At 43.6% G+C, this 14,967-nt stretch overlaps 2 protein-coding genes across 2 annotated transcripts; both read right to left on the minus strand.

The window, feature by feature from the left end:
* Positions 1-7,139: 7,139 nt before the first annotated feature.
* LOC308249278 (interferon omega-2-like) lies at positions 7,140-7,872 on the minus strand. The gene has a single exon (XM_080670382.1). It carries the CDS (start codon positions 7,855-7,857, stop codon positions 7,270-7,272), a length of 588 nt encoding a protein of 195 aa, XP_080526508.1. The 5' UTR covers positions 7,858-7,872; the 3' UTR covers positions 7,140-7,269.
* Positions 7,873-11,883: 4,011 nt separating this feature from the next.
* Positions 11,884-12,399, minus strand: LOC308249276 (interferon omega-1-like; the record flags this gene model as incomplete). The annotated part of the gene is made up of 1 exon (XM_080670380.1): positions 11,884-12,399. The coding sequence occupies one exon, from the start codon at positions 12,397-12,399 to the stop codon at positions 11,884-11,886; it is 516 nt and encodes a 171-aa protein (XP_080526506.1).
* Between the last annotated feature and the right edge of the window lie 2,568 nt (positions 12,400-14,967).

Consider the following 14,967-nt stretch of genomic DNA (forward strand, 5'->3'; position numbering starts at 1 on the left):
CTTTAATAGTGAAGGCAAAACCTCCCTTCGGAGGCCGCCGCTGCTGAGGACGGAGCTCTGCCGGCGCCTCGCCGCGGCCATAGTCCTGAGGAAGCCGGCACAGAACCTGGCCTTCGCTGCGCTTCCCCGGGAGCGTGGGGCTTTCCTTTTGCGCGGAAACCCCGGCGAGGCCATTTTTACCGAGAATCCGTTTGCTGCGGGATCAGAGGCTGGAATCAGAGCGTGCTGGGTGGTTTGTACAGAATCGGGGCACTTTCTGCGCGAGATGCGCCCAGATTCAGAGCCGGGAAGGCGGGAAGGACGGGCCACTGCTCCGCGCTGGGGACGCTGTGGGGTGAGCTGGGGCGCCAGGCCCCGGGAGTGGCGGCTCCGTGGGGGCTTTGGCGCTTTCGTGTGATGTTTCCACGTTACAACGTTAGAGAGCCATGGAGTGAAGTTAAAAAAAATACGGGAAAGTGCGAGCATTAAAACTTGTCTTCCTGATGCAGCTCAAAATATTAAAATATTTTAATATTAAATATTAATATGAAGCCCAATGTTAAAAATATTTCGTTTTAAAGCATCACTTAAACTTTTAAAATACTTGAGAAGTTTAGTATTAAATAAATATTGCTGTAAATGTGTAAATGCATTTTAAACGTAGATACTATTAACACATTGTCTTAAACTTTAAAAAATATTTAAATATTAATTTAAATTTCTACATAAAATTGAAAATATTTTAATCTTAAGACATCCTTCTACTAGAATTTTAAAAATACTTATATATTGATTATTAACTGAGTATTAACTGAAAACTTAAAATGTTTTAATTTTTTACATTCAAGCTATAAAAGCTCCATGTATGAAACTTGCACTTTATTTCAACTGTATTTTATTTGTACCAAAACAAGGACTTAATGTAATTTTACTGCCTTGGCTGGAGTGGAAGCTAACAGTTTAGTATTTTCACGATGACTTGTTTTCAGCCTGGCCTGCCTGCCTGGCTCAGCGCTGGAGCATCAGCCTATGAACCAGGAAGTCCTGGTTTGATTCCTGGTCTGGGCACAGGTCCTGGTTGCAGCTAGATTCCTGGGTGGGGCTTGCAGGAGGCAGGAGATCAATGATTCTCTCTCATCATTGATGTTTCCATCTCTCTCTCCCTCCACCTTCCTCTCTGAAATCAATACAAGCGTTTTATTTAAGATATTATTTTTTTTCTTTTTTTTTTTTTAATATATATTATTGATTTTTTACAGAGAGGAAGGAAGAGGGATAGTCAGAAACATCGATCAGTTGCCTCTTGCACACCTCCTACTGGGGATGTGCCCACAACCAAGTTACATGCCCTTGACCGGAATCGAACCTGGGACCCTTCAGTCCGCAGGCTGACGCTCTATCCACTGAGCCAAACCGGTTTTGGCAAGATATTATTTTTTATAAAAGGGATTACTTGTTTCAGTATAGAGTTTTGCCATGTTGGATAGTTTCTTGTAACCACGTGACAATGGTGAATCATTTTTCTTTAATTTCACTTTACTGAAATGTCTTCACAGGACCTCACCTTGAATAAATTGTTAAAATAAAAATTGGGGTTGTGGACAGGCTGGAGAGGACAGTTAGCAGGTCAGATCTTTTCCCTTTCTTTGGTTAGAATTTTGTAGACTGAATGGAACTTGCTAAGATTATATTTGCACCCTTCCCTTCGTAAGCCTCTCGGTGACTTGCAAGTGGAAGGTCATTTCGTGTCTCTGAAATGTTGATATTTTGTTCATCATGGATGTCCTGGAATAATTGATTTTTTAGTATTGCCTGGAAGTATTGTGCATCTTGATGACTCAGATGTGAGTCCTTCTTAAACTCTGTGCTTGAGGGAAGTACTCTACCCTTCTACTACCCCAGGAAGGAGCTTTTGAATTAGTGTTGTGATCTTCAAGGGCTGAAAACCTAGGTATGTCCCCTTTCTTATCAGCTTCACCCTCTGCCTCTTTCCTGCCTGTTTGTTTATGTTTTCCTGTGCCTCACATAACATCCCCAGAGGTGGTCTGCCTCTGAGGCTGAAAGAAGGGATTATTTAGCTCATTGTTACCACTCACAGAACAGCAGTGTTTTGTCAGGAACCTTTCCTCAGAGCCGGTTCTCTGCAGAGTGGGCTCTGAGATTCCTCTGGTTAATGTGCCAGGCACTGATCCCTCTGTAACTCACTGCTGTCCAATTTTCCCAACACCATTTATTGAAGAGCCTGTCTTACTCTGTTGTATGATCTTCTCTACTTTGTCAAATACTATTTGTGGGTAATCACATGGGTCTACTTCTGGGGTCTCTGTTCCGTTCCAGTGATCTATATGCCTGTTCTTGTGCCAGTCCCAGGCTGTTAAGATTACAGTGGCTTTACAGTTTTACTTGATATCCGGTATTGTGATTCCTCCCAGTTTGTTCTTCTTTCCCAATATTGCTGTGGCTATTTGAGGTGTTCTTTTGTTCCATTTAATGTTTGGAGTATTTCTTCTAGATCTGTGAAATATGCTGTTGGTATTTTAATAGGGATTGCATTAAATCTGTAGATTACTCTGAGTAGTATGGACATTTTAATGATGTTAGTTCTATGAATCCATGAACACTGTATGTTCTTCCACTTATTTATACCTTCCTCTAGCTCTTTTGTTCAATGTCCTGTGATTTTCTGAGTACAAGTCTTTTACCTCCCTGGTTAAATTTATTCCTAGGTATCTTAATTTTTGGGGGCACTATGGTAAATTGGATTGTTTGTTTAGTTTTTCTTGCTGAGAATTCATTATTGGTATATAACGCCCTAGAGTAAAGAAAACCTGTTCAATAAAAGGTTCTGGGATCAATGGAAAGCCACATGTAAAAGAATGGACTGGATTACAGTTTGTCCCCATGAATAAAACTTTACTCAAAAGGGATCCAATAAATAAACAGAAGGTCTCAAACAATAACATCAATAGAAGAAAGCATAGGTACTAAGTGTATGGGCCTTGGCTGTAGAGAACATTTTAAGAACTTGACTCCAAAGGCAAGTGAAGGAACGGCAAAAATACATGAATGGGACTATATCACACTAACCAGCTTCTGCACAGCAAAAGAAACTGACAACAAAACAAAGAGGCAACCAACAAATAGGAGATAATATTTGCAAACAATAGCTCCGACAAAGGTTTAATACCCAAACTATATAAAGAACTCCTAAAACTCAACACTAAACAAACAACCCAATTAGAACATGGACACAGAACCTGAATAGACACCTCTCCCAAGAAGAGATACAAACATCCAACAGATATATGAAAAGATGTTCAATGTCACTAGCAATTAGGGAAATGCAAATCACAACTACAATGAGACACCACCTCACACCTGTTAGACAAGTAATAACAAGTGTTGGAGAGGCTGTGGAAAAGGGGGAACCCTCATTCACTGCTGGTGGGAATATAGACTTCTGCAGCCACTATGAAAAACAATGGCGTGAATTCCCCTAAAATGAAGAATAGAGCTACCTACCATATGACCCAGCAATACCTCTCTTGCTTATATACCAGAGAAATCAAAATCTTGTTCATTGCAGCATTGTTTTTTAAAATATATATTTTATTGATTTTTTACAGAGAGGAAGGGAAAGGGACAGAGAGTCAGAAACATCGATGAGAGAGAAACATCTATTAGGTGCCTCCTGCACACTTCTGCTGGGGATGTGCCCACAACCAAGGTACATGCCCTTGATCAGAATCGAACCCAGGACCCTTCTGTCCGCAGGCTGATGCTCTATCCACTGAGTCAAACCAGTCAGGGCTCATTGCAGCATTATGCACTGTGGCCAACACATGGAGAGAACCAAGGTGTCCGTCAATAGAGAACTGGTTAAAGAAGACGTGGTACGTAGACACAATGGAATAGTAATAGGAAAAGATGAAATTCTGCCATTTGGGACAACGTGGATGGGTCCTGAGAATATTATGCTACGTGAAATAAGTGAGGCGGAAAAAGCTGAGCACCACGAGATCTCGTATGTGGGATGTTACACTAAACTCGTGCACACAAACAGTAGTGTGGGGGTTGTCAGAGGGAAGAGTGTGGGAGGGGGGGAGTGAAGGGGGCCTAATATATAGTGACAGAAGAGGATTTGACTTTGGGAGGTGTGCATACAGTGCAATATACAGATCTTGTAACAAATCTGCACCTGAAACCAATATGATCCTATGAAGCAATGTCACCCCAATACATTTTTTAAACAAAAGAAAGAGAAAAATGAATAAATAAACAAACCCTTAAATCACTCTTGCAGTGTTGCAGAGAATGTTCACATGTGCCTTTATGTCAGGTAGAAATGGTATAACCAAATTCAACAGAGTATCTGGGGTTATAGAGATACAGGTTTAGAAATCCACTGGGCGCTACAGTATTTTATCTTAGATCCTTGCGATGATTAATTTTAAGTTTCAATTGGATTGGACCATGAGGTGCCCAGATACTTGGTCAAACTTTCTGAATGTGTCTGTGAGGGTGTTTTGGTCTGAGATTGACAATTAAGTAGATGGACTGGGAAAAGCTATTGTTCTCCCTAATATGAGTCCACCTCATCTAACCAGTTGGAAGCCTTGAATAGAACATGATGGCTGACCTTGGAGTAGAAAACGATAATTTAGCTAAATTCTATGTAACAAAACTTATAGCAAAGGGGAGGATGAAGGGCACAGTAGGGGTAAGGAGAGAGCACAAGCTGTCTGCCCTGGCTGGGGGATAAAGGAGAGGAACTTTTGTCCCGTGGCCAACCTTCAGCTCTGCAAAACCAGCCACATGCTTATTGTTTCATTTTTTCCCAGATGTAATCCGTTGGGAACAAGGAATGGGAATCACACCAATCAACTCACAAAAGACTCACTTTAACTAAGAACACTGAATTACTAATACTATCTAGCAAAATCATGGATGATACTCATTCTCAATGTGCATTTCATATGATTAGTGAATCCATCAGAAACTTGGGTCATCTGCTAGTAAATATAATTACTACTCAAGATGACATAGAAGTGACTGATGTCTCTTAGTGGTTCGTGTTGACCCACCCATGGAAAGGTGGAGGGCTTGATTCCAGCTCAAGGGCATGTACCTAGGTTGCAAGTTCAGTCCCCGGGCTAGTCAGCTTGCAAGCAGAACCCAACCAATATATGTCACTCTCACATTGATACTGTTCTCTCTCCCTTCATCTCTGAAAATCAATTTAAATAATCAATATGAGAATGACATTATTGAGCACCTGCGATGGTGTAGGCACTATTCTAAGCATATTAACTCATGGTTCATTCCTCTGAACACTTCTTTCAATACATGCCTTTATAAAACAGGAGTTTCTCAAGCACCTTCATGTGTCAGTCTTGTTTGTCTAACTTAGTACACATGAGTTAACAAAAGAGGAAGATGTTGTTCCTTTCATTATCCCCTTTTTATGGAGAAGAAGACAAAGCCACAGGGACATTAGCTTTCCCAAGTTCATAGCAATACTTGAAAATCTAGGAGTTCTGACTCCATAGTCTAAGCTCTTAACATTCTAGGAATTTCCCTCTTCACTGGAACTAAGAGACTACTGAGAATCAGAGCATCCTTTCTCCAGGACAGTGGTTGTGATGGTTAATTTTTTTAAAAAATTTATTTTATTGCTTTTTTACAGGGAGGAAGGGAGAGGGATAGAGAGTTAGAAAAATCGATGAGAGAGAAACATCGATCACCTGCCTCCTGCACACCTCCTACTGGAGATGTGCCCACAACGAAGGTACATGGCCTTGACTGGAATCGAACCTGGGACCCCTCAGTCCGCAGGCCAATGCTCTATCCACTGAGCCAAAACAGTTAGGGCGTGATGGTTAATTTTATGTGTCAACTTGGCTGGGTCAACCACCGGTCATCCTGAATTTTGCCTTAAAATGTACGTGGAGGTAGAGAAGCATAAATGCAGCTGCTCAGGTGGTCACAGTTTAGACCAGCAGAACTCAAATGGCCAAACAACCTATCTGTAACTTAAAAGTAACACAGTTGACTTCCATTAAATCTGTAAGCAAGTAGCAAGGATGCTACCATTCAACAGGTGATAGGCAATGAAAGAAAGGAAAAAGTTGAGAATTGGCAAGTTTTTCTCCTTCTAAACTGGTCCATGAAGTAGAAGAGTAGAGGAGCGAAAGATAAAGAATAAAAATGTATTAAAATATTACGCACAATTTATTTACAAGTGAACTGAAGCATTGGCAAGGTCAGCTGAGGGACAGGTTCAAGAAATCCTCCCGAATTGGTCTCTCTCCCTGCTCCCTGAGATATTCACACAGCACACACGCAGCTATCTGAATTTGGCTGATTCCTTTCTCTGTCATCATTGTAACAATGGCATTTGCTCAGGGCCCAGAAACATCCATCAGCACACTCCTAGAAACAGAACTGTCTACAACCGTTTTGAAGAACATAGAGCTGCCACTCAACAGTTGCTGTCTCCCTTTGGCTTTTCTTCTGATTAGAAACCTTGAAGCGGAAACCACAACAGAACTAGAGGCAGCGAGGTCGGGGCGGGAAGGGAGTGAATACATCCAGTAAAGCAGGGCTGGGAGACTGTGGTAGGAGGAGGACCAGATGCCAATATCAGCCAACAAATACCCGATATCGTTTCTGCTTCACTCTAAAGACTCCTCCCAGATATTCCTACCCTCTCCTCTTGCTGACGGAATAGAAATCGGTTACAATTCTGACATAACCACTGAACATCTTCCGTTTTCCAGGGCTCTTCTCAATTCCATGCGTTTCCAGCTTTCGATAGTCCCACCTGAGAAGTGGGAGAACTGTTCTAAAGGACTTAATAAAAGTGTACTATTTTGAGATAGATTCAACAAATAAGGATTTAGCTTTTCAGAAGTAAAAAACTCAAGATGTTTTCTGTGATAAGAATTGAATAAACAAAGCAAAATGCAAATTTAATAACTTAAAAAAGTTATATGTTTTGTAAATTTTAACACAAGATAAGAGCAAATATTGGTTATATAAATACATAAATATGGTAAGATGAAAGAATAAATAATAAATAAATAACAATAACCATTATGGCAGTAACCTATGAGGGACTGTTGACCCAGGAGCTGAGTTTTGTAACATTTTCTCACTTAATGCTCTGACAACAGATTTGCCGAGTAAAATTCAATAAATTATGTGACTGAAGCAGATGTAAGAGCCTTTGCACATGACCCAGGACATATGGGCAAAGGTGATGCGGCACATTCATCCATGAGAATCCATTCAGGGCGATCCCACGACTCCATCGTTATTTCTTAGCCTTTCATGCAAGGCTGTTATTGAGGAGAAGGATCTCATGATTTCCACTCTAACAACTTCCCAGGCGCAGTCACTGTATTTCTTCTCCTTCAGGTAGAGACGGATGCCCTGGAAGTACCTCTTCAAGGCCAGGGTAGGGCCCTGCATGGCCAGGGCAGATCCCTCCTCTCCCATCTCCCGCGCCCAGCAGGTGTCCAGGTCTCCCAGCTGCCGATGGAGTCCTGTGCGCAGTTGGTCCACGAGGGTCGCGTTCCAGGTGACAGAGGAGTTCTCTGTGGGCAAGAGGTCGAAGATCTGCTGGAGCATCTCGTGGAGGACAGAGATGGCCTGGGCCTTCTGGACCTGGCTGCCATCCACCGTTGCCCGGGGGAATCTGAAGTGCTTTCTGTCCTTCAGACAGAAGAGAGGGGAGATTGTGCTCATTTGGCTGAGAAGCTCTAAGTTCTCCCTGCTGAGCAGGGCATGGTCCTGAGGCAGGTCACAGCCCAGAGCTCCACCAGGGCCAGAGCTGAACAGCACCAGGGCCGTGAGTAGAGAGAGCAGGAGGGCCATGGGCAAACAAGGGTGCTGCTGGCCTGGCTGAGCTGGGCGTCTGGTGAACAGCCTTGAGCCAAAAGTTCTCCAATGACCTTCTTTCTGGGCAGGGCCCTTAAATAGGGAACACCACAATTTTCATTTTCTAAGCATGTCTTTCCACATTCACTTCCTTTTTTGTTTTCTTTTAGGTGGTCTAAGAAGATGTCATCAATCTGCAATATTAATTTTCTATTTTAAATTCCCAACAAACTATTTTTTAATATATTTTATTGATTTTTTTTAATATATTTTATTGATATTTCACAGAGAGGAAGGGAGAGGGATAGAGAGCCAGAAACATCGATGAGAGAGAAACATCGATCAGCCGCCTCCTGCACGCCTCCCACTGGAGATGTGCCCGCAACCAAGGTACATGCCCTTGACCGGAATCGATCCTGGGACCCTTCAGTCCGCAGGCCAACGCTCTATCCACTGAGCCAAACCAGTTTCGGCTTTATTGATTTTTTTACAGAGAGGAAGGATGAGCGACAGAGAGTTAGAAACATCAGTGAGAGAGAAACATCAATCAGCACACCTTTCAGTCCACAGGCCGACGCTCTATCCACAGAGCCAAACCGGTTAGGGCCCCCAACAAACTTTAGATGTGTCGGTCTGGGCACCGTGCTGCCCTCCTTACTTTGCACAGGGCGTCAGGCTCCCTCACCAAGTGGGATAGTGTATTTAGTCAGGTCCTCGCTGGACCACGTGTAGTACATAAGCTCTTTAGAACCAAGGGCTGAGTTTTGTTTACTGTTGTGTTCACTGCAGAGGCTGAGGTTTTAGTGACTGCGTTTCGGGGATGTTTCTCTTCTGGAACCCATTCCTGCAGGGCCACGAGGTTATGCTTCTCGGGTCCACTAGGTCAGGACTTCTGTAGACATTGCCATTTCCTTCCAGCGTCTGTAACTGGTTGTTAGGGCTCCTCAGGCTGTGCCAGTACCCCCAGCAAGAATCTAGGTTCTTTGCTGGTGGGTGTAGGTGTGCAGATTCTCATAACAAGACAGTAATATTTTCCCAGCACCACCCCATTCACGAGGCCGAGATCAGCTCTAGTAACCCTTTGCCTCTGGAGTGACAGTGTCCTCAACTATAACTCTCCTGGACTCCCCCCTGAGGGCAGGCTCACCCCATCCTGAGGTCCTTAGAATCCTCCCCAGGCGGAGGGGCTTCTGTCGTTGTTGACAAAAGAATCTGTCAGGATCCTCCTGCTTCCCCCGGGAGGGTGTGTGTGAAGGACCCTTCTTTTGGTGGTGACCTGCTCCTCTCCTGAGCCAGGACCCAGGTGTCATTGGTGTCCACAGCCCTAAACGCTGACAGCAAACGTTTGTTTTCTCTAAGTGGGTGGAGGCATTAGTTATTCATTTGCAATAACTGATCTTCAGTAGGCCAATGATTTGTTTTGGCAAGTGCAGCTTTATTATTGAATTCTCTTTTTAAATTATTGAACACACTAAGCTCAGAATTTCTGAGCTGGGCACGGGAGATTCAATGACGTCTCTCAGTGGACTTGTAGAACATAAACTGGTGAACGTCAGCTGCTCATTCAGTCTGCGTGTTTCTATTGGGCTCTCTGTTCATCCCTCTGTCTCATGCTCAGGATGCAGGGCAGTGAGGCTCAGGCTGCTAAGTCAGGGAGAAACAGCCTTCCATCCCTAATTATTCATGGTGCTTCATTTTAAATGTAAACAACCACATAGTCATTTCACTGGTTTCCTGGGCATAGTCTGTGTTGCTCCTCTGACATGATTTTCTACTTCATCCTGAGGTTCATATAAAGGGAAGTAAAGAAAGTCAAAGGGACTTCACCATTTTTTTCTATAATTATCATGACTTCAGACTTTTTCTTTCTCATTTCAACTTTCCCAGAAAGCAAAATTGACAGTTGTTTTTGGCAAAAATGGAACAAATAAATTCTGCATGTCATAAAGGTGAAAGGACGGAGGGGCTTCTGCTGACAAGAGGACAAAGTGTAAGCTGGCAGAATTGACTAGCCACATGGGGTCCCTGGTGCTGTGGCAGAGGGAGGATGGAAGCCAGCCCTGAGCTACACCAACGCAGGGATGGGCTGCCTCTGCCAGAGGCTCAAAGAGCAGGACCTCCTGGGTCAGTGACCAGCCACATCATTTTTCTGTCATTTAATGCACATGGGATCAGCTCTGAGGACAGAACAGAAGACTCACAGCAACCAGCTCCCAGAAGACTGGCGACCACCACCCTCACTGCTGGAGCAGGACCCTCCCTGCTGCATAGTGGATATTGACCCTGATGTACGTGCTTGATCTGGTTAATAAATCCACTCAGCTGCTGGAAGATTACCTTGAGTAATGTGGATTTGAGGGAAATGGAATTGGATGATCCTAAAAGAGTGTGCTCTTAATCTAAATAATAATTATATTGATATTTTACAGTAAATGATAAAATTTTATTGCATGCTAACTATGGTCCAATCATTGTTCTAAGATCTTTGAAATGGTGAATTCAACCTTCTCAGTAATCTATTTGTATTAAACTTATTTATACCACTATTATGCCGTATTGATCTGAGCGATGATTTATTTGGAAGGCACCACAAATGCAAGGTCAAACCCGTAAGGAATTTAAGATACGGGGTGGTCTGGAAGGGCCCGTTAAAAGACAAGGATAGAATTGGACATGACATTTATGAACCAAGGAGAGGCCACCCCATGAGAACACTGAGCAGGGAGGGTGGGGTGACAACTGATTCCAAGTTCCACTTCAAATGCCAGTGGACTGCTGTCTATTGCTCTGTATGACATCACCAGTGTGGTCCGAGTCCACAGAACTGACTTTAAGTTCTAAGGAAAAGTAGTCAACATTCCTTTTAAATGGTTTTGAAGAGTAGAATTTTTTGACAATTGAAACAAGTTTGTCTCTGGCTCTGGAGTAACCGTGGTCCCTCCAATTCCCAGCAGGCTGCTGTGGGGTCAGTGTCCCCTGTGCTGGGGACACTGCTGTTGGCCACGTCTCTGTGGGAGAGCTCTGCTCTCAGCATCCACTTCCATCTTCTCACCCTCGGAACCAGGATGATCTGCAGAAACAGGTGACTCAGTGCAGGCCCTTCCCATTGCTCCCCTCCTGAGGGCCTGCCTGTTCCAGTCCAGGCTTTACCTGTCTCTGTTCTGCCCAGTTCTCACACTGCTGCTGACTTTCATCTCCTTCCTGCTCCTAGGTGTGCTCTGTCTCCTGTTCCATGATCACCAGGTCCGAGTCTACTTCTCACCTCTTTGCACTTAGTGCATCACCTGAGATAGGTTCAGCCCCACTGCTGGGAGCATAAGTGATATTGCCCAGGACAGTCCTGGCCTTGAAAACATCCCAGGTGACCTACCCTCATTTCTCTCTGTACAACTGGGTAGAATAGAATTAAGTTCCCAGAGAAATCTGGCTACACACGCTGAGTTGGCAAAGTTTCTAAATAGAACGTGCCCATGACCTACAATCATTGTTTACAAAAGAGCCAAACTTAAGAGTCCTCTGATCAGAAATGCTTGCATTGTGCTCTTCTACAAACGCAAAATAAAGTTCTATAATGACCAAGGTGTGGATAGTTTTCTGTTGATCAGTTACAAGAGCCACCATGAACTTCACTGTCAAATGTCTTTAACCAAATATTATCCTGAAGAACCTTTCAATTAAAAAAAAAGATGGAATTTATAGTTTGGAAACAGCAAATATCACCTACCCCCTCCACTACCACTGTCCCAAAAAATTAAAAACAGTAAAAAATAAAATGATGTCATAAAATTTTTTATTTAAGAAAGCAGATCATGTACCTCTCTCTCTCTAAACATAATGTTGTAAATTCATGATGTACATTGTATTTTTAAAATAACCCCCTGATTCGGGTTGTAGGTATTTCTCAGCTGGTGCAGAAATGTGAGTGGAGATTGTTTTGGGGCTTAGCAAGCAATGCAATTGAAGAGAGAGAGTCAGTCACCATAGAAAGTTATTGTGAATTGGTTGACTTTCCTGTGAGGATTGTTACATGATTCCAACGCGTAGTGTAATTTCCACTCTAACGACCTCCCAAGCACAGGCGCTGTATTTCTTCTCTCTCAGGTAGTTATGGATTCTTTGGAAGTACTTCGGGACATGAATTCCCAAAGTGGGACAAGCCCGATTTTCTCCTTCCCTCTGCTCCAGGTCCTCCAGGCTGTGATGAAGGCTGGAGAGTAGTTGAGAGAGGAGGGTGTGGTCCCATGCAGCAAGGCTGTGCTGTGTTCTAAAGAGGTTGAAGATCTGCATGATCATCAGATGGTGGAAACAGGTGTGTTGTGTCTTCTGCATTTGGGTGATTGTCCCCCTATTCCAAGGAAATTTGAAGTCATTTCTGTCACCCAGGCATAAGTGAGGGGGGATCTTTTGCAGTTGCCTCAAAAGATTGAAGACACTCAGGTTGTCTCCTCTGTGGATCCAAAGTAAGTCCTCCTCAAGAGAACCAGCAGGGCTGGAGCAGAGCATGGCCCCCGCCACCAGCCACAGAGAGATCTGGGCCATTGCGAATTGCAGTGATTCAGGGGACTACCGCCAGGGGGAGTCGCGGGCCCAAGTAGCTGCAACTTTCCTTCTTGGGATTTCTAGAAAGCGCGATTCTCCAGCTGGCCACCAGAGGGAGCGCAGGAGGCCTTTATGAAGCCGCTTTTTGGGGAAAGTTGGATCAGTCTGGTCTGAGAGCAGAGAAGCCGGCCCGGCCCCGCGGAGCCGCTTTGTGCCGCTTTAATAGTGAAGGCAAAACCTCCCTTCGGAGGCCGCCGCTGCTGAGGACGGAGCTCTGCCGGCGCCTCGCCGCGGCCATAGTCCTGAGGAAGCCGGCACAGAACCTGGCCTTCGCTGCGCTTCCCCGGGAGCGTGGGGCTTTCCTTTTGCGCGGAAACCCCGGCGAGGCCATTTTTACCGAGAATCCGTTTGCTGCGGGATCAGAGGCTGGAATCAGAGCGTGCTGGGTGGTTTGTACAGAATCGGGGCACTTTCTGCGCGAGATGCGCCCAGATTCAGAGCCGGGAAGGCGGGAAGGACGGGCCACTGCTCCGCGCTGGGGACGCTGTGGGGTGAGCTGGGGCGCCAGGCCCCGGGAGTGGCGGCTCCGTGGGGGCTTTGGCGCTTTCGTGTGATGTTTCCACGTTACAACGTTAGAGAGCCATGGAGTGAAGTTAAAAAAAATACGGGAAAGTGCGAGCATTAAAACTTGTCTTCCTGATGCAGCTCAAAATATTAAAATATTTTAATATTAAATATTAATATGAAGCCCAATGTTAAAAATATTTCGTTTTAAAGCATCACTTAAACTTTTAAAATACTTGAGAAGTTTAGTATTAAATAAATATTGCTGTAAATGTGTAAATGCATTTTAAACGTAGATACTATTAACACATTGTCTTAAACTTTAAAAAATATTTAAATATTAATTTAAATTTCTACATAAAATTGAAAATATTTTAATCTTAAGACATCCTTCTACTAGAATTTTAAAAATACTTATATATTGATTATTAACTGAGTATTAACTGAAAACTTAAAATGTTTTAATTTTTTACATTCAAGCTATAAAAGCTCCATGTATGAAACTTGCACTTTATTTCAACTGTATTTTATTTGTACCAAAACAAGGACTTAATGTAATTTTACTGCCTTGGCTGGAGTGGAAGCTAACAGTTTAGTATTTTCACGATGACTTGTTTTCAGCCTGGCCTGCCTGCCTGGCTCAGCGCTGGAGCATCAGCCTATGAACCAGGAAGTCCTGGTTTGATTCCTGGTCTGGGCACAGGTCCTGGTTGCAGCTAGATTCCTGGGTGGGGCTTGCAGGAGGCAGGAGATCAATGATTCTCTCTCATCATTGATGTTTCCATCTCTCTCTCCCTCCACCTTCCTCTCTGAAATCAATACAAGCGTTTTATTTAAGATATTATTTTTTTTCTTTTTTTTTTTTTAATATATATTATTGATTTTTTACAGAGAGGAAGGAAGAGGGATAGTCAGAAACATCGATCAGTTGCCTCTTGCACACCTCCTACTGGGGATGTGCCCACAACCAAGTTACATGCCCTTGACCGGAATCGAACCTGGGACCCTTCAGTCCGCAGGCTGACGCTCTATCCACTGAGCCAAACCGGTTTTGGCAAGATATTATTTTTTATAAAAGGGATTACTTGTTTCAGTATAGAGTTTTGCCATGTTGGATAGTTTCTTGTAACCACGTGACAATGGTGAATCATTTTTCTTTAATTTCACTTTACTGAAATGTCTTCACAGGACCTCACCTTGAATAAATTGTTAAAATAAAAATTGGGGTTGTGGACAGGCTGGAGAGGACAGTTAGCAGGTCAGATCTTTTCCCTTTCTTTGGTTAGAATTTTGTAGACTGAATGGAACTTGCTAAGATTATATTTGCACCCTTCCCTTCGTAAGCCTCTCGGTGACTTGCAAGTGGAAGGTCATTTCGTGTCTCTGAAATGTTGATATTTTGTTCATCATGGATGTCCTGGAATAATTGATTTTTTAGTATTGCCTGGAAGTATTGTGCATCTTGATGACTCAGATGTGAGTCCTTCTTAAACTCTGTGCTTGAGGGAAGTACTCTACCCTTCTACTACCCCAGGAAGGAGCTTTTGAATTAGTGTTGTGATCTTCAAGGGCTGAAAACCTAGGTATGTCCCCTTTCTTATCAGCTTCACCCTCTGCCTCTTTCCTGCCTGTTTGTTTATGTTTTCCTGTGCCTCACATAACATCCCCAGAGGTGGTCTGCCTCTGAGGCTGAAAGAAGGGATTATTTAGCTCATTGTTACCACTCACAGAACAGCAGTGTTTTGTCAGGAACCTTTCCTCAGAGCCAGTTCTCTGCAGAGTGGGCTCTGAGATTCCTCTGGTTAATGTGCCAGGCACTGATCCCTCTGTAACTCACTGCTGTCCAATTTTCCCAACACCATTTATTGAAGAGCCTGTCTTACTCTGTTGTATGATCTTCTCTACTTTGTCAAATACTATTTGTGGGTAATCACATGGGTCTACTTCTGGGGTCTCTGTTCCGTTCCAGTGATCTATATGCCTGTTCTTGTGCCAGTCCCAGGC

This window comes from Plecotus auritus (assembly GCF_963455305.1).
Source record: "Plecotus auritus genome assembly, chromosome: 5".
Lineage (NCBI taxonomy): Eukaryota > Metazoa > Chordata > Mammalia > Chiroptera > Vespertilionidae > Plecotus > Plecotus auritus.

What these genes read in the sequence shown, in the direction of transcription:
- LOC308249278 (XM_080670382.1), bottom strand. Translation starts at nt 7,857, where the DNA reads ATGGCCCTCCTGCTCTCTCTACTCACGGCCCTGGTGCTGTTCAGCTCT.